The sequence below is a fragment of the Phragmites australis genome, chromosome 16 (assembly GCF_958298935.1).
Source record: "Phragmites australis chromosome 16, lpPhrAust1.1, whole genome shotgun sequence".
Classification (NCBI taxonomy): Eukaryota; Viridiplantae; Streptophyta; class Magnoliopsida; order Poales; family Poaceae; genus Phragmites; species Phragmites australis.
Window position 1 is genome coordinate 17,600,417 of NC_084936.1, and position 22,409 is coordinate 17,622,825.

At 43.5% G+C, this 22,409-nt stretch overlaps 2 protein-coding genes and 1 non-coding gene across 8 annotated transcripts; 1 reads left to right on the plus strand and 2 right to left on the minus strand.

Annotated features, from left to right (window-relative positions):
• The first annotated feature begins 3,083 nt into the window (after positions 1-3,083).
• LOC133896407 (nucleobase-ascorbate transporter 2-like) lies at positions 3,084-7,439 on the plus strand. Its single transcript, XM_062337004.1, has 13 exons — positions 3,084-3,557; positions 3,658-3,755; positions 4,246-4,422; positions 4,517-4,617; positions 5,080-5,155; positions 5,394-5,638; positions 5,727-5,823; positions 5,912-5,998; positions 6,173-6,231; positions 6,335-6,426; positions 6,508-6,585; positions 6,697-6,857; positions 6,983-7,439. The coding sequence occupies exons 1-13, from the start codon at positions 3,461-3,463 to the stop codon at positions 7,193-7,195; spliced, it is 1,581 nt and encodes a 526-aa protein (XP_062192988.1). The 5' UTR covers positions 3,084-3,460; the 3' UTR covers positions 7,196-7,439.
• Positions 7,440-12,858: 5,419 nt separating this feature from the next.
• TRNAY-GUA (transfer RNA tyrosine (anticodon GUA)) lies at positions 12,859-12,944 on the minus strand. The gene is given in 2 exon segments: positions 12,859-12,894; positions 12,908-12,944. It is a non-coding gene; the product is annotated as a tRNA-Tyr (tRNA).
• Positions 12,945-13,505: 561 nt separating this feature from the next.
• On the minus strand, positions 13,506-20,866 carry LOC133894851 (protein tesmin/TSO1-like CXC 7). Of its 6 annotated transcripts, none has more exons than XR_009905534.1 (9): positions 20,317-20,866; positions 18,947-19,442; positions 18,450-18,557; positions 17,475-17,652; positions 16,315-16,656; positions 15,789-16,080; positions 14,373-14,529; positions 14,179-14,272; positions 13,506-14,009 (listed from the first exon to the last, which is right to left on the minus strand). XR_009905534.1 is itself a non-coding variant. In XM_062335033.1 (9 exons), the coding sequence occupies exons 2-9, from the start codon at positions 19,381-19,383 to the stop codon at positions 13,896-13,898; spliced, it is 1,728 nt and encodes a 575-aa protein (XP_062191017.1). In that variant the 5' UTR covers positions 19,384-19,442; positions 20,317-20,866; the 3' UTR covers positions 13,506-13,895. The 6 variants fall into 6 exon arrangements, 4 of the variants coding, with proteins under 4 accessions (XP_062191017.1, XP_062191015.1, XP_062191016.1 ...); XM_062335033.1 differs by having other exon boundaries at positions 13,506-14,002; positions 14,179-14,529; positions 15,789-15,883; positions 15,971-16,080; XR_009905535.1 differs by having other exon boundaries at positions 13,987-14,002.
• Positions 20,867-22,409: the final 1,543 nt, after the last annotated feature.

Consider the following 22,409-nt stretch of genomic DNA (forward strand, 5'->3'; position numbering starts at 1 on the left):
CACTATGCATACTTAGCATTTCTTCGGTGGTGGTATACAAGGCTAAATTTTGTTTCAACTAAAAGTATGAGCCATACCTTGCATTGCATACAATTGAGCATCTTTTCACCAACAATATACGAAGCAACTTTTTTATTTTTACTAAAAAATTTGTCACCCATCGCGCACGACAAACACTTGACCGTTGCTTCTCTAGTGGTATATGAGGCAACTTTTTTATTTTTGCTAAAAAAATTTGCCACATGTCGCATGACAAACACTTGATCGTTGCTTCTCTAGAGGTATACAAGGAAATTTTATTTTTGCTAAATATTTTTGCCACGTGTTGCACGATAGACAATTGATCGTTTCTTCTCTAGTGGTATTTGAGGCAACTTTTTTATTTTTGCTAACAAAAATTTGCCATATGTTGCATGACAAACACTTGATCGTTGCTTCTCTAGAGGTATACAAGGAAATTTTTATTTTTGCTAAATATTTTTGCCACGGGTCGCACGACAGACAATTGACCGTTTCTTCTCTGTTGGTATGCAAGGCAACTTTTTCCTCTATTTAAAGACGCGCTGGGAAGGAGAGCACACACACCTCAACACTAGCCAAGAACCTAACTCCACCTCTTGAGTAAGACTAGGCAGCAAAATCCTTTATGAGCCAGTAGATCTCCATTTCATCCAAGTTGTTGTATGGTTCAGGTAGGGACGGATCATCGCCTACCGCGTAAAATTTGAAGACTCCTTGGAAGACTTTCCAGAAGAAGTTGAAGTTGTCTAATTTCTAATTTATTGGATCATTTTTTGCTTAAATCCTCACAGACTTCTCTCTACAATTCCATAAACCTTCTAAATGGCACGCTTCCTTGATCGCCTCATCTTATTTGTCATAAGCTGGTGGTCAGACATCCCAGATCTACAATCAAATGCGAATGATGAAGCCTATTACAAGGCTTGGTACGCAGGTCCAACTGCTACAGTTGTTCTCATCGGTAGCTGCCACCTCATATATGTAGACAACCATGACAATGATGCTACTGACGCCCCTTACAACCTTGAGCCACCAATAGGTGAACTACTCTTTGATATATACTTACCTGCTTACATTGCACAAAATTATTTATTTGAGCTTCTATTTCGTTGTTTTCATGAAACGTTCCCCTTAGACTTCAGATTTGGATCCAAAAGCATACCGAGTGTCTATTTTCCAAGAGAAGAGTTGCAGATCTAGGCTTAGTCGTTCTATTCATCTGTTTGTTACCTCCCAATAGAAATGAGAAGTGTTGGGTAGATATATTTTTTTCACTCCCTATTCATTCTTTTCGCCCGCATAAAAGCTCCTTCTGCCTTTAATTAGATTTAGATCTGAAGGAATGCAAGATGTCCATTTTATCACATATCTGCACCTTAGCACGAGTAATTATCATTCATTTAATGTTTTCTTGTAAAAAAATGATGTCAAATTTGTTAGATGTACACTATATCTATCTATTGTATTTATTTATTAGATGCATATCTACTTATATATTACTAGAAGCATATCTTTCACAGATCACCATAACAAATCGAATATGACCAACCAAAACCAAAAGGGAGTCACTTGATGAGGCCACAATTAATCAAACAAACAGCCTATTATTCATTTGGCGATGTCATTTTGGTCAAAAGGAATTCCAGCGGTCCAAATTCCCAGCCCACACTACCAAACAATCTTATAGATAGAAAGTTGCTTATTAATTGCCATCTTCACATTGTCAAACAATCTTACACATAGAAAGTTATTGCTTAGTTGTCATCACTACACTGCCAAATAATCTTACAGATAAAAAGTTGCTGTTTAATTGTCATCATCACACTACTGTCGAACAATCTTACATATAGAAAGTTGCTGCTTAACTGTTATTACTACACTACCAAACAATTTACAGATAGAAAGATGTTACATAAATGTACTAGTAGATTGGACCAGAGCGAAGCCAATGGGTTAATAGGATTGAGAAATATAGTATTATATATAAACTATAGCTATCTATTGTATTTATTTATAGATTCATATCTACTTATATATTACTAGAAGTATATCATACATAGATTATGAATTGATTATGACCAAGAGGAGATCATTCAAAACCAGGCTACGCTGCTGTAACAAACATCCCTTACAGATAGAAAGTTGTTATGTAACCATCATTATTGCAGAACTAGAAATTCATGTGTGAGGAGGGTATTTTGGTTAGAGGTGATTCCAACGTGCCAAATTCATAGTACTAGAAGGATACCCCACTAAATTACCACACTACCAAACAATCTTACAGATAGAAGGATGCAACTTAATTTCCATCCTCACTGCCATCTTAGAGATAGATGGTTACTGCTTAATTATCATTACCTCGCAGCCAAACAATCATATAGATTGAATGAAACCTGCCGCATAAATGTACTGGTAGATGGGCCCCACTCGCAGTGGCACATTTGTAGATAGGCGCAATCTTTCCTGTCCCAAGGAAATTATCTGTCCAATTTATTTCGTTCTAGGCAGATGAGTAGAGAGAAGCCATTGGGTTAATAGGAGAGAGAAAGGAAGCAGAGGAGAGGAGAGCGATGAAATGAAGTGCATGCAAACAACGCCTCTGTCTTTCTCTCTCTGACTGCAATTCATCTAGATAGAAAGCTGCTGATTCATCTACAGCTACCCTCTGTTTTCTCTCTCTGACTCTCTCCATCCTTGTACACCGTTCTGTAATCTCCTCTTCGGATTCCCTCTTTTGCCCACAGCTTTCCTCTTCCTCGCGCTACAGACTCTTCCACTAAACCTCTCTGCCTCCACTGCATATCTTTGCAAAAACCAATTTTGGCAGCAATAATTAGTTGTTTCGGTTACTGTCGCCCCGAGCGGCCTATAAATCCAGCGCCTCCTTGGATTGCTTCAAAGCATTCGTGGATCTCAGAGCATTTCGCAGCATTCAGTGGCATTCTCAAAGCGGATTTTTGCCCTAGCTGCTCTTGCGGATTTTAGCAGTAGCATTTTCAACGCGATTTGGTGAGCGTTTTGTGTGCTACTTTTCTTGGTTTCTTGTTTGGATTCTGATGCTAAACTCCTCGTCGTTGAGGGTTTAGCTTTTCATCTCTGTTGTGTTTAGGCTCATAAAGTTCTTGATCATCCATTAAACCTGTTTTAGCAATTTAAGTACATGTTTTAGGAGGGATTTGGGATTGTTTTGCAATCCTTCCAGATTGTTGTACACCTGAAAGTTCGCACAACTTTGTGAGCTAAAGACTGGGACTTTATTTTTCTGCGAATGAATTCCTGTGGCATCTGATGCTCTAGGACCATAAAGCTCATTAAAGCTTGCAACTTTACTGCCTTCCTACCATACTAAACTGCCCGGTGGAATAAATCCTGAAACTGTTTTTCTTTTCCTGCTTGTTTGCTATTGATCATCTTGGACAAAGAAGAGGAAGGGCCTGCTATGGAGGTGGCAGACATGAAGCCAGAGGCGATGAGCCATCCTCCCATGGATCAGCTGCTGGGTATGGAGTACTGCATAGACTCCAACCCATCCTGGGGTAAGTTTCTCAAGTGCCTAGGCTGGTGTGATTTGATTCATACATCTAGTTGTGTTGCGTCTTTCTGGTACTGAATCTGTGTGTTTCTTGGATGGTGCAGGAGAGACTGTTGTGCTGGGTTTCCAGCATTTCATCCTTTGCCTGGGGACAGCAGTGATGATCCCCACCTTGCTGGTTCCCCTCATGGGAGGAAATGCCGTAAGAATATTTTCGCCCTTTAATCTGTATTGTTGTAAATGATCTCATGTCAGATTGTTTTATTGCATATTAGCGTTTGTCTGGCAATATATGTTGGAAATCAAGATTCTGAACTAGAAGTAGATAAGTCATGCCATTTGCAATCATGGAAGATGTCTGGCTTTTTCAAATCAGCATGTCCATGTACTAAGGCTACTGAATTATGTCATTGCATCAGATATATTATTTCTTAGTTAGCTGGTCCAGTTTAATGTTACAAAACTAATAGTTTTTCTTTGAAACTAATAAAGATTTTAGTATCTCCCGTTCCATTTAGCATCTTAGACTATTAGAGCTAGAGTGACCTTGTACTATGAAAATGTGGTCACATTGGTACGTCACTTGCATATATCCAGAATTCGTCTTTTTTGGATAATGATGTTTAGAGCTACTGTTTCATTGATAGAGTCCATCCTGATTGGTGCATGTTTGTCTATTTGTTTGGTTCCAGCATGACAAGGCAAAGGTGGTACAAACAATGCTGCTTGTCACTGGGATAAATACAATGCTCCAAACTCTGTTTGGAACTCGGCTGCCCACCGTCATCGGTGGGTCATATGCATTCGTAATCCCGGTCATATCAATAATCAGTGACCCCTCACTGATGCAAATAGCTGACGACCATATAGTAAGTGTGCAATGATTTTTGTCCTTATAACTAATCGATATCATTAGAAGTCATTTCAGTACCAGAACGTACATGTTTCTTATTCTTATTGCAGAGGTTCAAGATGACTATGAGAGCCATACAGGGGGCCTTGATAATATCCTCCTGCATTCAAATAATACTTGGCTACAGCCAGTTGTGGGGGCTATGCTCAAGGTATAGACAAGTCCCTCCGGTTCAATTGATGTATCATGTGATCCAATTGTTCAAATACGTGCTTGGTCCTTGCAAGATAGTATTTTTTTTTTCCTTTTAACTTGTATGCGCAACTGGCCATGAAACTGAGCAGTGTTTCGTTACTTATGTTACAAGTAAGGGAGCTTTCTTACAAAGTCCTTGTTTTTTGTATGTGCAACTTTTGACACTATGTGTGTTGACCATAGGGGCATAACATCAATCAGTAGTTGTGTCCTGTTTATTCTTTATAGTAGCCCTGGGCCCTTTGACAACCCACTTTGTTGTCTCTCAGTTTGAGAAGTGGGCATCACTTTCAGAAAAGGGCAATATGCCAATATACTAATCAATGGTTGCAGATTAGCCAAAAGTAATGGAGTATGGTTGCAACCTTCAGATTGACGATAGGAATCTTAAAATGTTGTTTGGATGTGCACGTTGCAGGTTCTTCAGCCCACTTGGGATGGTTCCAGTGGTTGCACTGGCGGGGCTCGGCCTTTTCGATAGAGGATTTCCAGTGGTAAAGCTCTAGCTATAAGTAATAGCTGTACTATAAGTATATATGTTCCCTAATTGAGAGCTTTCATTAAATCATTCGATAAAGTTGAAACAATTCATTACTGTGTTAATTTTATAGATCAACATCAGCTATGCATTTATCCATGGCAGAATCTTCAACTGGGAAAATATTTAAAATAAGCATTCTCTATTTCTGCTTACCTAGTTATGAAGCTAATTGTTGGAACTGATGTTGTTAGATTGGGAGGTGCGTGGAGATTGGCCTTCCCATGCTCGTCCTGTTTGTGGCGCTCTCCCAATATCTGAAGCACGTACAAGTGCGTCATTTTCCGATATTGGAGAGGTTCTCAGTGCTCATCTCCATCGCACTTGTCTGGGTATATGCCCACATCCTCACTGCGAGCGGGGCATACAGGCATAGCTCACTGCTCACCAAGATCAACTGCCGCACTGACCGTGCCAATCTCATCACCACTGCGCGATGGTCCGTAGATTTTTATGCCTGCCACTGCTTTTTTCATCTCATTTTCTTCACACATCTGAAAGAAACTTGTTTGAAAACCTTCCCTCAGGTTTCGTGTTCCATACCCACTGCAATGGGGCGCGCCGACTTTCAGCGCAGATCATTCGTTCGGCATGATGGCTGCTGTTTTGGTGTCCTTGATAGAGGTACTAGTCCAATCCTACCATGGTTTTTGCATAGTTGGCTTAAGTTATGCTGATGTGAATTGGTTGCCAATATTTTGACCATTTGCAGTCCACCGGAGCGTTCAAGGCTGCTGCCCGGTTGGCAAGTGCGACACCACCGCCACCATCTGTTCTGAGCAGAGGCATTGGATGGCAGGTCTGTTCTTTTCAAAGACTGCACCTGTGCCAGCGTCAGCATTTATGCAAATAATACTTTCATGATGAGTTTGAGTTTTGTCCAGTCGAATAGGAAGTATTTAATACGTGGTTTTCTGTTGAGAAGGTATAATACTTTTGTCCTTTTTCTTCTCAATTTTGTAAAAAAAATCAGGGAATTGGCCTGCTATTCAATGGCCTATTTGGTACTGTGAGCGGCTCAACTGTCTCTGTGTAAGTGTGTTTGCTTATTTGTCAGATCAAGGAGATTGCATCGAGATCCTTTTGCAGTGTTATGCCATGCCTGACATCATGAACATTTCTTGGCCCAACGCAGGGAGAACGTCGGTCTTCTTGGATCAACCAGGATTGGTAGCAGAAGAGTGACCCAGATCTCCGCTGGTTTCATGATCTTCTTCTCCGTCCTAGGTACCATACTGTCCCTATAATAAAAATGTTGTTACACCAGTATTGCTCCGGTAACACAACACACTTCATGCATGATTGCAGGGAAATTCGGAGCACTGTTCGCCTCGATTCCATTCACAATATTCGCCGCCATATACTGCGTCCTGTTTGGCTATGTTGGTATGTATTTTCAGATGTCAGAAGAAAAGCTTCATGTTCGCCCATGTTCTTGCCAACAGTTTGTTTCAAGCTTTAGCTATCCAACGCCGTAGTCTTGTCTGATCTCTCCAGGTGCTGTGGGGCTCTCCTTTCTGCAGTTCACCAACATGAACTCGATTCGCAACCTCTTCATCGTCGGCGTATCGCTCTTCCTTGGCATCTCCATCCCGGAGTACTTCTTCCGGTTTACGATGGCCGCTCAGCAGGGCCCGGCACACACTAGAGCCGGATGGGTACGTAGCCCTCTCCCCACTGAAACTTCTTGCTATATATCAACTGAAAATTACCAGACACCGAAAAGCAATTTTAAGTTCTGAACTGAACCTAACTTTTTTTCTTTGTGCGATGCAATGTGCAGTTCAATGACCTCATCAACACCATCTTCTCCTCGCCGCCGACGGTCGGGTTCATCGTCTCGGTGGTCCTGGACAACACGCTCGAGGTGAGGAACGCTCTGAAGGACCGCGGGATGCCGTGGTGGGCGAGGTTCAGGACGTTCCGCGGGGACAGCCGGAACGAGGAGTTCTACAACCTGCCGCTCAACCTCAACCGCCTCTTCCCGCCATCTTAAGACGGATGGCTGGATCAACAGTTGAGTAGGATTCTAGTTGGAAATGAAGCCAACCGATGAGTGAATCTAGCCACCGATATCATTTTAGCTATGGTTTGGCTTCCATAGAAATTAGAGAAGAGTAGGAGTAGAAGTAGAAGAGGAAGAAAGAGATGCGGCAAGAGAGAAAGGGTTTGTTGGTTGTACATGCTTGAGTTGGTGGTTGGTGATGAGCAATGAGAATCAATTAATCATTTTGAGTTCACTTTTCTGCTCTCGATGCCACTTCGGCCGTATTTGCAACACAGGAATTTCATAGGATAAGAAACATGCTACGCCTTGCAGGCGTTACCTATCACATTCCTCTCTCGATGAAACACTGAATGAACATGTGAAAACCTCAATTCACCCTCAAGCATCAAAGATAAGGATTGCTGACCAAATCCAGTTATACAGTACGGTACAATTGGTAGAGAGAGCAGCACAGACTAGGGAGATTAGCAAGCTGGATTGAGAGGAAGGGAACAATAGCAGAGGAAGGGATTGGAGAAGAGGTAACTCAGGGAAGGAAGAAGGCTTAGGGAAGAAGGTGGAGTTCTCATGTCTGTTCTTCGATATCCCTCTGCCTTACCATGACCTGCACATATATGCCAAGTGCTTCACAGCCGAGCGGGCCACTCTAGCCCATTGCAGTCCAGGCCAACATCCGGCCTGTTGGCCCAGGCCATGACATTCCTTCCCCCTTGAGACTCATCTTGTCCTCAAGCCGATGCCTTGAACTCCGAATGTTTGAACAACTGTGATTGCCAAACTTGAGACCACCCGGATCCATGGTGCTTCTACCTCCTTGGAAACAACTCTAGCCTTCCACCATCAAGAGCTGCTCCTCTCACCATCTTGGATAGAACAATCAAGGAATGGCTGAGAGTAACATCAGGAAGCTCATCATCAGTGCATCCAGCTCTATCCATGCCCCCACCCAATTCATCACAGATTTTCTCATGCTTGAACAGTACATCCTCAACACGGTAAGTTCCAAGAAACATATCCTGACAAGATCCAGAAGCGACCTTCCTTACAATCTTCAGAAGTCTTGTGTCACTGTCTGATTCGCAATCTTCTGCTTGGAATGACCATGATTTTTCTGAAGTTGAGGAATCAAGCCAGACCATGAACCCTCCTTTCTTAAAGTTGATACTCCCAGTGCCTTATGCAAATCATCAGTATCCTCAATCAACGGCCAAAACATTTATCTCTTCAAGCCTGAGAAAACAGACAGAGAATGCCAAGCGCCTATCAGGATCTTTTGCTTCTGCTAAGACCTTATGAGGGATTATTAACAAGGCCTCTGGTTTGTCAACACTCACTTCAAGTAGATAACTGATTTTTAGTTGAGCTGTAGATGTACTCATCACTACCACACCATGATATGCCTCCCTGAGTGAAATTATGCTGAGATTCCCATTGTACAGCCGGGCTCTCGTTATTGTCAGTTCTTCCGCTTCACTCCAATAACTGACAATACACACAACCTTGAGATTGACTGGCATTTTGTAGTTAAGTGCTTCTGCAAACTCGACGATGGCTTGAGGCAAGTATATGGTGGCTGTGTATTGACGCCACTTCGTTCGCTCCAATTGCTCATTCTCCAGTTTCAATGTGACAACCTCCCTCATCTGTTGAGTAGCCAGCTGCTGCAGTGGTTCCCAGACGGCACCGAAGTGGATGGGGTCGGTGGCGGAATTGCTCGCGGATACGGACAGGCGCGTGTTGCAGCTGTGACACGGCGTCGAGCACTTGGCAGTCTCGACCAGCACCCTACTCCCGGACTGCCACTTCCGGCCCACCTCGTTGGTGAGTACCGCGCCCCTCTCGACGTCGCCGGAGACCTCGTAGGTGATGGAGCGGAGGAGCTCCTCGCCGTAGGCCTCGACGTAGGCGCAGCGGATGGCCTCGACGTAGGCATGGATGCTGAAGGAGATCACGCCTTGGTGGAGGTCACCGCCGCCGGCCTCGAGTGTGAAGCACCCCAGGATGATGATCGACAGCTTGGCCATCCGTCCGTCGAACAGCGCGGGCGCGGACAGCGACGCCATGGTGTCGTCGACGAATCCTGAAATGGTCAACACGCACGGAAGCTTGGGAAGGTGATAGACGCATTCCTTCGAGCTGTTTGCGTGCGTCTGCTCAAGGGGGTCGGTGGCCGCAACGGGGGTGGTGATCGCCTCCATCACCCGGATGAGCGTGTCGCCTAGCTTGTCCTGGTGGACGAGTAGGCGTGGAAGTGGCTTCCCGGGGTTTGCACGCTGGTGGAGATCGTGAGCGCGCGCGCGCCCGCGCAGCTCCTCGCGGCCAAACCTGCGTACCTTGACAGCTTCTCGCGCTCGCTCGCCGTGGAAGGAGATGGTGGCTGCGGCGCAGGTGACGACCGCGGGAGACGGCGGCGAGATGCGGCGGAGGAAGAAGACGGTCGGTGGTGCAACCGTCTTCCCGGAGACGAGGCACGTACTCTCGATGTCGAGGATGGCGGCCACCTCCTCCGATCCGGAGCTCACTCGCTCCCCACGCGACTGGAGCGACGCTCCGCGAATCGAATCCACATCCTCGTGGAATGGCGGAGGCGATGAGAGCGCTCGTGCCGAGAACGAGTGCTCGATGTCGTCCTGGTGCGCGGTAGGGGCGATGTGGATGCAGTCGGTGTGCGTTGTCGTCGCCGGGGAACGGGGAAGGGGAACAACGTCGATGGCGGGGTCGGGGTGCCGATCCGAAGCAGAGTTCAGCGAAACCAGCGAGCGCATCGAGGCCGCCAGAGAGCGCACCGACGCTAGAATCGCCGCCGAGGACGCCTGCAGCGCTGCCACCCTCTCGGAAATCTCTGCGAGAATCGACGCCGAAACGGTGAGTGGCGTAGCGGATGTCGGCGCGAGGTCCTTCGCTGACGCCGGTGTGGACGACTCGGGAAGACCCTGGTGCGCGATGGAGGCGTTGAGGACGATGCCGAGCGGGGACTGGTCTGTGTGGCTGATGGTCTTGGACGTCAGGGTGGTGGTCGATGCGGTGACCGATGCGGGCTCGCAGTCGAAGGTCGGAACGCAGGTGGCACCCAGCGGTGGTCACCGGCTGATGATGGCGAGCAGATATCGCCGAGGTTGCCGTGACCGAGGCCGTAGTCGAGCACGCCATCTCGCCTTAGTGATTGCCGACGCCGGGAAGACGGTGCACGACGTCCAAGGCACAGCAGCCGGCGTAGACGCTGCGTCCGTGGGTGGCAGGTGGCTTGCCTCGCCTGCTCCGCTCCCTGACTCGTCCGGAACCAGACGGCAGCCTGACACGCCACGTGGTCGTCGACACGAGCACTTGCGCCGCTGTCGCCCCCATGGACGTCGTAGACTGCGTGCAGCACTTCCTCGGTCACCGGGTACCGCACCTGACTGACGGTGACACGAAGAAGACGGCTCAGGGTGGTGTCTAACCAGTTCAGCATTTCACCGAACGAGTGGCAAGCACTTCCACCACGATCTCCTCCACCAACGAAATCCATAGCTGCTGCACCACAGCTTCGAGGAATCGATGGTTTTGATACCAATTGTCACGTTCCTCTCTCGATCAAATACAGAATCAGCATATGAAGACCTTAATTCACCCTCAAGCATCAGAGATAAGGGTTGCCGACCAAATCCGGTTATACAGTACGGTACAATCGATAGAGAGAGCAGCACAGACTAGGGAGATTAGCAAGCTGGATTGAGAGGAAGGGAACAACAGCAGAGGAAGGATTGGAGAAGAGATAACTCAGGGAGGAAGAAGGCTTGAGGAAGAAGAAGGTAGAGTTCTCATGTCTGTTCTTCGATATCCCTCTACTTTTTTTTGAGAAGGGGTAATATCCATTAAAACGAAAGCACCATATACATATCTGGACAACAGTACCCTAACAAAGATAAAACAAAGAAAAATACAAAGCCTGCTGCGGACACCCCGAGCTTCTTCTCCGATCCACCGTCGCCAAACATGGTCGAGGGAACCGAAGTCACAAACCACACAGAGAAGGAACCATTGAAGGCCATTAAGTTTTTGATAGCCACCACAGAGAACATCCCGCAAGCAATATGTGTAAAGACCGTTGAACGCTTCGAGGAACCTCGCCAGGTAGAAAGAGATCTGACACTGTCGAGCACGCCGACGACGTAGAAGGGAGAATCGGCATCTTCAACGAGAATGTTGTCGACCCAGATAGGAAGCTTAGACCCCTTCGCAAAGAGGCCCAGCAAAGCTAGCTCCATACCTTCCACCAAAAGGTAGAGCAGAACAATCCTCTTTCGTCCAACGCCAAAGAAGACGTTATCGTCGCCGCCATCGCAGGAGAAGCCGAAGAGGAACAAAATCACCCCAAATGATACCGACATCGTGGGGGAAACCTAAGCCTTAGTTACCTAAACCCCTCCGCAGGAACTCGCCAGAGCAAACACCTCCACAGCCGGAAGAAGCTGAGGGGATCACATTCGAAACAAGTTGTCGCACCGAGGATCGGGACCCGACCGAAGGTGCCCACAAGGAGACGCTGGATCAGGCCGGACACGAACAATAGCACCACTCCAACGAGGTGCCCACCAAGTAGAATGAAGGCGCGACCACACGCGGAGCGGGGCCTGGACCTCCCGACGACCAGGAATCCCTGAAGGAAAGCACCGCCACCTACAGGTGAGCCCGCAGCTCGACGGCTAGCTCGATTATTTTAACTACCTAAACTAGCCTAATACAGCTAGAAGCTAGACTATAGAAGCAGCCGGACGCAGATCCGAGTTTCCTGCCCTCACCGGCGCTAGGAGGCTATCGAAGAGGAGGGGGGACCTAGGAGGAACGACGCCGGAACGGAGACTCTCGCTTTTTGCCCGCTCTCTAGTGTAGAGGAAGGGGAACCCTCGAGAAGGATTCTTTTTTGATATCCCTCTGCTGAACCATGACCTGCACATATATGCCAAGTGCTTCACAGCCGAGCGGGCCACTCTAGTCCATTGCAATCCAGCCCAACATCCGGCCCGTTGGCTCAGGCCGTGACATTACTCTGATCTATTCCTAAATTGCTTAAAATTAAGCTAAGATTAGACTCCCGTTCTTTTAATGTACTCCCGATGAATTCTAGTGCATATATGTATGTACATGTTTTCAGGTAAACTACTACGTAGGACTATTTTTACCGGAGGGTCAAATCATTAAAAACATTAATGGTGCCATGAGGTTGTGTATGGTTCATATAAGCATAGCTAAAAGGAATGTGTTAAAGTGTTTGATTTGAAGAGTGGGATATGTTTGGTTTGAGAAATAAGATGGATTGATCTTTTAAATCAAACATTCCATATGTTCGCTAGCCTTGTGGGATACAAAATTACAACCCGCTAGGAGGCCAACCTAAAACACTAGTCAAGTACAAATACAAATTGATAGTTAGTCATCAAATGTAATCAGTTTGTTTTGAATCATGTTCCATCACATGGAATGGAAGCCATTAAACTGTACTCGCAAAGTGCAACTAAAAAAATTACTCCCTTGTACAGAAACTTTGCTAATGCACGGATTATCAAGGGGAAGAATAATGCAAGAACTTGACCGGGGGGGGGGGGGGGAGAACTCTGCCCATTGGGTAGCTTTGCACAGGAGAAAATGAAAAAGAAAATAAAAATTTAAATTCCGACCTGCCGGATTCGAACCAGCGACCTAAGGATTTATCTGCGACGACTACAGTCCTCCGCTCTACCAACTGAGCTAAGGTCGGTTACTGACAATGCAGCCACATATATAGTTAACTTAAATGTTAAATCCATCGAGAATACCGTACTGTTTGCTGATTCATTGGAAGTTTGTATATATCTGTTGTTAGTTGTTAGCTGTGAACAAAAAAGAAAAAAAAACTCTCTACTTGCTGATAGAGGCTAGAGCTCCTCGTTCCTCAGTGGCTCTACCGCCAGCAAAACCAATGTGTACTATCATCTCTTTTTTACACAGAGACCTCCAAATTACATTACTGCCGTTTAAAATGTTAGTGACAAATTACTGTGCAGGCAGGTCCAGCTTTTCTACAAAGAGCAGTAAATTCCGATCCCGTTTCTTGTCGATCGAGGCGTTGGCCAACCAGCCAGCCATGTGCGTATCGTACTGTAGGAGCACACGCAAACACCAGGAAGCCATAAATAGTAAAAACTGAAAGGTTCATACAACTTTTATCCCCAGAAGAGACAATGACCGGATGAAACGTTCCTGATTCTCATCCACATACCAGGCGACTATAGTATGAACAAGAACAATTCCCAGATTCACGTAGAAAAAAAATGGCACGGCGAATGGAGATCTCCCCACGGCTCACAATGCCGCACCTTCTGCTTCTTGCCATTTCAGCACTTTCCATGGATTCATGGTAGGGCAAACAGGGTATTCGATTACATTGGACTTGGGGGTTGGTAGAAAATTCACAGATGTACTGGGAGACAATTTACATGAGAAAGCCAACTCAACAATGTACAGGGGCTGAGAAAAAAAGATGGTGGCGTGTCAGGAATTGCTCAGCACAGACCAGATTCACGTATCAAGTTCTGCTATAACCAAGGGAGGTCTCAGGTTTTCTGTCCCCTGTCGACACCATTTCTCTGATCAGGAAATGCGATGATCGTTCCGCATTCAACATTTCCTCGCCTCTAGGTGTTCAATATTGGTTCTTTTCTCAGATGTTTCAGTGGACTGAAAAGTGAAGTTCATTGATACTGGATGGAGAATGGAGGGATGATTTGTCCGAATCTGGATACCTCTTCAACCCTTGTTGTGGAGGAACTGGTGATGCTGTTTCCTTTCTGCTGTTTCCTTTCAGCAGAAGAAAAGCAGTTATCTGCATACTGTTTGCTAGGGTAAATATTAACCATGAAAATGTGGTCAAAGAGAACATATAATATTAGATGCTTTCAGTAGCTTATGTGTGTGCATTTACAGAATTATATGAGCAGGACAGTATGACTCACCTTGCAGTCTCCCACAGTTTGCAAGCTTCCAAAGATAGTCACGGAAATTTGTCAGTACACGCTTCTCTTTCTCTATGAAAATGTCCGACAAGTCCTGTGCCGTGATTGAGTGAATTGCATATGCAGCTCTTGACAACTGGAAAACAGCGTCTTGCTCATCACACATCAGCGCCTGGGATCCAGGAGACACATACCTGTTGTTAGCCTTGCATCCATCATAACTACTTTCCTGAAAGCACACTTGTTTATCCTGTTCTTTATGAACTGCTTCCTTATCATGGTTTGTGGAAGAGAGGCAACTCTCCGCTCGATGTAACTTTTTTGTGTTGGTGCTTTCCTTAATACCTGAATCTGAAAATTAGAGTTTCAGAGAAAATACGTCATGACAAGATGTGTGTGTAAATATAATATGCATGTATTAGGAATCAGCAATAAAAGTTTTATATCCACATATCAAGACTGGAGGAAACCAACTGTTGTGAGTGCTTGGAGAATTTTATCAGTAAACAAGATTGAAGTTCAGAAGATCAATGAGGATGAGCGGTGAGTAACATGTAAAATGCTCATAACAATTACTAAGAAGTGGATAAAATGTAACTGCAGCAAGCAGATAACACTTGGAACGAAGAATAAGTCCAGTTGCACTGGTTGGGCTTAGTATAATTGTGATGAGCACAAGGAATGAACATGAAATAAGTGCAAAGGGTCAGATGGACACAGCAACTGCCTGCATGTGTAAGTCGTATGGGCGCATGGCCGAGCGCAACCATTTGATAAAGGGAAACAGAAAAGCACAACCTTCCAATAAATAAAAAAAATATAAATGGCACGGATATAATTCTAACTATATGTGTGTGGACATGGCAATTATCAATAGGCAAAACAGTGAAAGATAATGATTTCAATTCGATAATTGGTCAAAGTGATAGGTTTAGAGAAACAATGGTGCTTTGCCTTTTCTTTTCCTTTTCGTGGGCAAGGGAGAAGATAAACATAGTTTCAACTTTCAATATCCAATTTGAGTAAATACTTCACACAAGGAAAAACCTTACAAAGCTTACAAGAAAAACGGGCTTGTAACTTTTAATATATGTATTGTAAAAACTAGGATCCAAGTGATAAACCCTACACCACCTAACCAACCTATTCTGGCACCTTGGACCAGTTAGAAGGCCTATATTATAGACTATGCTAACCTCCATGGATTGTAACTGGCTTGCACCCATCAATAGGGGGTAGTAGGAAAGATTGAGACACTAACTAAACATTGCATCAGACCTTAAATTGTTTTTCCCCTTTTCAATTCTTAAGCAGAGTGGACAAATAAGATAGTTTTGGAACCCGATTTGGACCCATAGGTGTCTAACTAGTACAGATTTACCCATACTCTCCCGTTCCGATTTCTACTTTCATATCTGTGCAAATTTTCATTAGGTGGAGCAATTCAAGCAATTCCCTCACAACACTTTATGGTAATCAACAAGTCATGTGAAACATAACCAGAAGTTTCTATCGTCAGGTAGCAAGAAAAATACGAGTCAGTAACGTTTATCTTGTAACTCGCATATCGAGTGGTGATTCACTTGTACGGTTTTTTAGATAGAGCGAACCTGAAAATGCTTCAGCAGATTGGCTTGATGCTAGAATCAAAAGTTTACAGAGCTCATTTACATCCTCCATCTGGATAGTGTTTGCTAAAAGCCGCCTTGAGGAAGATAAAAAATATTTATTATACCATAAATTGAAATAAGCACAGAAGAGGAATCTAATATAAGCATAAGCTGAACGCCACCTGTAAGAAACTTCATGAGGTCCTAAGTTTGAGGGACTTTTAGTACCGTTTTTTGAAACAAGAGATTCAATATCTTTTATAGGAAGAGAACTGAGTAAAGGAACAAGTGCCTGCAACGGGGTAAAAACATGGAGATATGTTATGAACCAGAGTTTTAACTTCTTGTTGACCTTTTGTTTTATAAATCTAAAATATATGCTTTACGAATTATTAATCATAAATATACAATCCTTATATCCAAAAGGCACCACAACACCCAATGTCATGTCTACTACAGTTGGTAGCCTTAACTTTTTTCGTAAGTCAATATCATAAAAGCAGAAAGCATGTTTGAAAATAATTACTTGTGAAGAATTGCTGTTGCTAATGGGCTGATGACTGCCTGATGCAGATATTGTGACATTGGGGCCATTTTCTGTTGTGTGAAGGGCTGAAGATGGCCCAAGCATTCCACTTAAAGCATAATTCTGCACATGCTGCACAAAGACAGCATGCTGCGGGGCAATATGGAAAATTGCTTTTCTATCTTCATTACTCTCATAGTTCTTGCAGTTCTTACAGTTGCAGTTCTCTGAACAGAGAACATTATATAGAAAGCACTCACAGTATTTCTTCAGACATTCTGATTTCCTGCAATTGCAGCCCCTTGTATGCTTACCAACAAGTGGGCCTTCAGCTGTTTTGCCCTGGAAAGTAAAGGGGGAACAATTTCATACTTGACATGACAGTACAATAGTACATACATATTCATATACAACTCAGCATCTCAATTGTTTTTCAGATAACTGTTGCCTTAATTTGTGATATGCACTAACAGTCAATAACTGATTAATTAGGATCTCACTCAATGCTTGCATTAATTGAAATATACCAAAAGGAAGAAATTAACGCAATTCAATTATGTCAATAGAATAAAAATATATATTGGTATGCAACTCAGCATCTGATTTATTTCTCAGATAACTTTTACCTGACTTGTGATATTGATAACTTATTAAATGCTAACACATGATCATGTTTTGTCAGTATTATGCAATCTTTGAAAATATACCAAAAGGAAGAAAGCAAGGTAATGAAATCAACCATGGAAAAAGTTAAGGCGTAGAAAATTTCAGATGACTGAATGATGAACTTCATGTTACTGTTTTTGAGGGAGAAAACTTCATGTTACTGTTGCTGCCTGAATCTCATAGATCTTACTTAAGGATAATGGAAAATAAAATCCAAGCAATCAACAACTAATTATATACTTGTGCACATTACAACGTTACACTTTTTCCAAAGATATTTGACTCTCAACCCAAGAAAAATTAGCTGCAATTGTATTTACTAAGCAACTTCAAGTTTTTCCTTTATTTCACTTTGTTCATTTAAGAACGGAAAATATCGAACAAGTATTTTTACTAATGATATGGATAGTTGAATAACTAAGTCCTTCAACAACTAGAGACCCTGAAACAAAACATAAGTAATCCAATATATACATACATACATCATGCCCTACCCAATAGTTTTGCGCTGTTCGTGGGCTATTCAAAATTTTGGGATTCAAGGCCATAGCTTTTCGTTCCATTACAGCATTGACAGCATCCTTTCTTGCACTCTCATGACTCACATTGTTAAAACAGCCTGTGCAGTTGCAATCATTGCAGTATCTGCCTGTTGCAAAACACTCACAGTACCTAGAAATGATTCAGTTGAAAGACCAATTAGTAGGATTATGATTCAAAAGAAGCAAGTCGATCAACAGCAAAAAATATTAACAAAAAGCTAATGACCATCAACTTCAAGACTATGGTCGGAATTAATCATTAATTGAAGTGTACAGAAATCCAAATGTAGCAGCTCATCATTATAAGAAATAAGAGTTTCTACTTCTTATGCTCTTTCATAGTTTCATACTCGAACTTGTGTTCTACAAAATTTGTAGTTGAAGGGTTTGTTGTTAGTACCATATGCAAGTGATTGTAGCCTTGTAGGCTGTTGTGGTCAATCCTTTGTATCTGATGCACTGACAGGATATTTTTAATCAAATTTTCATAAAGGAATCTAACATAGTATCAAAGTTGTAAAAAGACAAAGCATCTGAGTCTTTAATCCTACATCAAGTTCAAATCTGTCACATGCAATCCTCTTGAGAAAAGCACACGCAATTACAAATGCACACTTCCCTGCAGTTCCTACAGAATCACCTTATACAATATTTTTACTTTCAGTTTTTTTTGATATAATTGCTGGGCAATAAAGAAAGCAGGTGCACATGTGATGCAGCCTGCAGGTACAACCATAGTGAGATTTGGGCATACTAACAGTGTGGTGTAAGCATAAAGTGTTATATCTAAATCACAAAATACATAAGAAGAGAACAAGGACCAAACAATCAACTGTGATAGTAAGACAATTCTTATGATGCACATTGTTTGGACAAAAGCTATTAGGACTTTTGGAAAAAATGAAAGAAAATTATTAGGGAACCTACAGCTTCAGACATTTTGAGTTCTTGCACTTGCAGTATTTTCTCCTTGTCGGTGTTGTATCTATTGATTCAGATGATGTTTCTGTCCACGGCTTTAGAGAATTCAGCACCCTGAAGAGAACCAAAAAAATTCACCATTCAACAAATTTTGTCGCATGATGATAAAGAGTTATTAAGCCTTTTAGTACAAGTATTCCAGTCTTTCAGGCAACTCTTTATTACTCCGACAAGAGAAGAGGAAGGGGGCATGTTGAGAGATAGTTTTGTGTTTATCATATCTTCTTGTATCATTAAATTCTCAGTTGACTTAGGAAATTTACATACACATTGGGCAAACATCTTCAAAGACAGGGTACCAACTGAATTAATTTTTACACAAAATATCCAGCATGCCGCCAATAGGAACTAATAATATTCCATTCCTTGAACAAAACATTCCCGATATAAGGCATAAGCCTTGAAGCTTCAAAAATTAAATGATAGTGCAATAGAAAACTCACACGCCAATAGAGGTTGCAGGTGTTGACAACAATACTGGCATCTCCTTCTTCAGTGACTCTTGCTCCAGCAGTGGCGATGCCTGTCGCAATGGGCGACGCACCTGCAGCTTTGGTCGTTGCAACTTTGCAACCGGCAATGCCTCCAGAACTGGCAAAGCTGTTGCCAGTACAGATGAATTCCGCGGCACCTGCAGCTTCTTAGCTGGAGGGAGCGTAGGTAATGGCATAGGGTGCTTTACAGCAGCAGCTGTACGCCATATCAGCAGTGGCGACTGCACGCTCTGCGGCGAGGGCTGATGGCGGGGAAGCGTTGGTGCTGGCCCAAGCGCATGGGAGACTGCTGCTTCTGTGGCAGCAATCTCTGGCTTGCCAGCATAGAAGGCGGAGGCGATGTCCAGCTGCATGGACCCCAGCTGCAGCTGCGGTGGATTGTCCATTCCCCTCAAATGTTGATCCAATTGGGGTGCTAGATTTATGCTCCCATCTCCAAGATCACCTATGTTATCACAAAAAACATAGCTCAATTTGGCTACAAACTAAACAATTTCTAACTCACTGGATCGTTTGGGCGATGCAAGCTTCCTCTCAAAGTGAGAAAGAAATTAGAAAACGAAAGCCACCAAAAATTTAGAAACACACACACACACAAAAAAAGATGATGATGGACTCGATGTCAATCAGTAGGACAAAATCCGTGTGGTTAAACATAACACCGCCGAACTAGGCAATCCCCCAAATATGTCGAGGAAATCCCACCTGTAAATCCAACAATTTCAACCAAAAACACAACATGTCCCCCTGATCACAAGTTCACAACAATTCGTAACCCACATTAACCAAACCTGACGCAATATTGGCAGAAAAATCAAACCCCGGCAAATATGAATCGCCTACCAAACAAGCCCAAATTTCACGGTAACAAAACAAAAGTCGACACAAAATCGTCAAACCCCCTCCCCCAAAAAACCAACAGAGGCCAGAGAGTCACCTCAATCCCCCCCAAAACTTTTGGTCCAAACGCTAACACTCATCAACTCTCGAGAATCCTGACCACATGTAGTACCAGAAATCCCAGAATTTCATCCGAATCCAGAAAATTCCTCACAAACAACCAAAACCCCACACCGACATGCTCCCAAACCTTCACAAAATCCAAACAAAAAAGCCCCAACAAGAGAGAAGGAAACCGAGACCTCAACAGACGGAAACACGAAGCATCCATCACTCCCCGCATTCTCCACCCCCCCCCCCAACCCTCCACAACGGATGGCCCGAAGCCCAAACCACGCACCCGCAAACTTCTCGCAAATATATGCCACCCGCCAAAAACGAAAAAGAAAATAACCGCATAAAGTTCGCCTAGTATATACCTTATCAGCGACGCGCATAGGACCGGCCGACCGATCGGTCGGGCTCTCCGTACGGGGGGAGGGTGACGGCGGGGCGCGCCGCGGCGGAGGCGACGAGGTCGATCGGACCGGAGGAGAGAGATCAGAGAGTGGGGTTTTCGTTTCGCTCCGGTTTTGAGGGAGAGAGACGGGAGTTCGTATTTATAGCTCCTGACGCGACACCGCTTTTTTCAAATCGGGATCGCTTTTGGACGGCATGATCCGGAGCCGGGGTGTGCATCGGACGGTGAGCTGGGCAGGCTGGCGGATTTGTCGGGAAGCGGGACCAGATGGGAGGGGTACCAGGAATTGTTTGGGTCCCTTTTGTCAATGGACAATAAGTTTTCCTGTGTAAAGTAGACCACTCGCGAGACTGGCACGAGTGATGTTTTTCTCTTGTTAGGCACACGAGTGGTGTTTGACTGTTTGGTTTTTTTCCCGGCAGATGTAACGAGCTTTATTGATGAACAGCGGGATTACAATCTCAGAAAACTACCTACAATTGTTTGGTTTTTCATATCTTTTTCATCCTAATCAATCCTAGTCAGTGGATAGGTAGAATCCCGATAAGAAAAAAAAATTATTTAATTATTTATATCAATTGTTGCAGTAAGACTCGATGAATACAAATATACAAAATCATCCTAATCCAAAAGTAAAGTTCGATTCGAACTTTATTCCGCAGTGTAGTGGTGTTTGAATGTTTGTTTTTTTTTTTCTCCGCAGATGTAACGAGCTTTATTGATGAATAGCAGGATTACAAATCCTGGAAGCTACCTAATCGGCGATAGGAGCTAATGAAGCAGCGACACAACGCCCTAGCACCTAATCGGCGATTAGAAGGGAGCTAAGTGGCGTTTCCATATTTTCCTTAGTATGTTAAAACGACGACGGAGCATCTGCTCAACTAGTGTTTCAGTGATGCTACCGGTTCCATGTCATTTGCTAGTGGTCTGTAATATAATAACAATGTTACTATGATGTGAACAGCAGCTGATGATTGAGACATAAAAAAAAAAGTAGAGCTCGAAGCTAGTTGAAAAATAACAGTTTCCAAGTTTCTCGTGATAAAAAGTACTCTATAGTTTTATCGATTTCACATTTTGTTTTTACAATTGTTGCACAACACACGAGCTCAATAACAATAAATTAAGTTTGGACTAAGCAGTAAGCACTACTTTTTGGTTCACTAAATAAAATTTTACATAAAATTAATCAAATTGAGGGCTTCACTACTGTTTGGCGACCAACTGATGGTCCACATCTTCGAAAAAAGCTAATTGCTCTGGGACTGCGAAGCCACATTATTGCTGTTTCTAATCCAGTGCTTGCAGTTAGTCGGCAGTTCGGCACACTTAACAACTTTCTTGCAGTTTTTGTGCAACTGATCTGTTCATATTAGCAACAGTATACTTTATCATGAATTTTGTCATATAAATAAACCTATAGATTCATTTTAACTTAAACTGACTCTCTATTGCTGAAGTAAAAGTGAAGCATGCATAAATCTCTTCAGCATGCGGAGAAGTATAGTTAAGACATTGTATAATGCAATTTCCAGAACAACGTTGATCAACAAACTTTCTGTTTCTTTTCTTCTGATTGTAGGCTAAAACATCATCAAAGATTTATCACTTGCTCTCAATCCAAGTACAAAGCTACAAGGGGCTCTGTCAGTACTAAAAATAATATTCTAGATACCAAAATTATTTCTCAGATCTACTTGTTCAATCGAGTAAAATGGCTCCGTAAGTTTTCAAAAAATTCTTCTTTCTTGAACTCTACGCCTCATAAAAGGGTTTAATGCTATGTTCAGTCGTCCATTTTTAAGTTTCGGCTTTTCAATAAGTAACCTTATTCTCCATGGTCGAAAACAGCTGTTTGAACAGACATTAATCAAACTAGGAAAGCATACTAATTGGGGATCTTCAGTGCTTCATGAGCAGAAACTTGATAACAAGATCAACAGCTTCAGGAATATCCAGAAGAAGGATTTTGTTCCCAGATCAGCAATAGTGAACAATAAATGGATGTGCATGAGAATGGACTGAAAACTGAGGATGTCATTTCAGAGA

Excerpts from the sequence above, each read along its gene's own strand:
- LOC133894851 (XM_062335031.1), bottom strand. The coding sequence starts at position 19,383 with ATGGACAATCCACCGCAGCTGCAGCTGGGGTCCATGCAGCTGGACATC. Across the intron at positions 14,530-15,788 it reads ATCTGCTGAAGCATTTTCAG|ATTCAGGTATTAAGGAAAGC; the intron begins GTTCGCTCTATC and ends TCTAATTTTCAG. Across the intron at positions 14,003-14,178 it reads AAACTGTGGGAGACTGCAAG|CATCACCAGTTCCTCCACAA; the intron begins GTGAGTCATACT and ends GAAAGGAAACAG.
- LOC133896407 (XM_062337004.1), top strand. The coding sequence starts at position 3,461 with ATGGAGGTGGCAGACATGAAGCCAGAGGCGATGAGCCATCCTCCCATG. Across the intron at positions 4,423-4,516 it reads AAATAGCTGACGACCATATA|AGGTTCAAGATGACTATGAG; the intron begins GTAAGTGTGCAA and ends TTCTTATTGCAG. Across the intron at positions 6,427-6,507 it reads GATCTTCTTCTCCGTCCTAG|GGAAATTCGGAGCACTGTTC; the intron begins GTACCATACTGT and ends GCATGATTGCAG.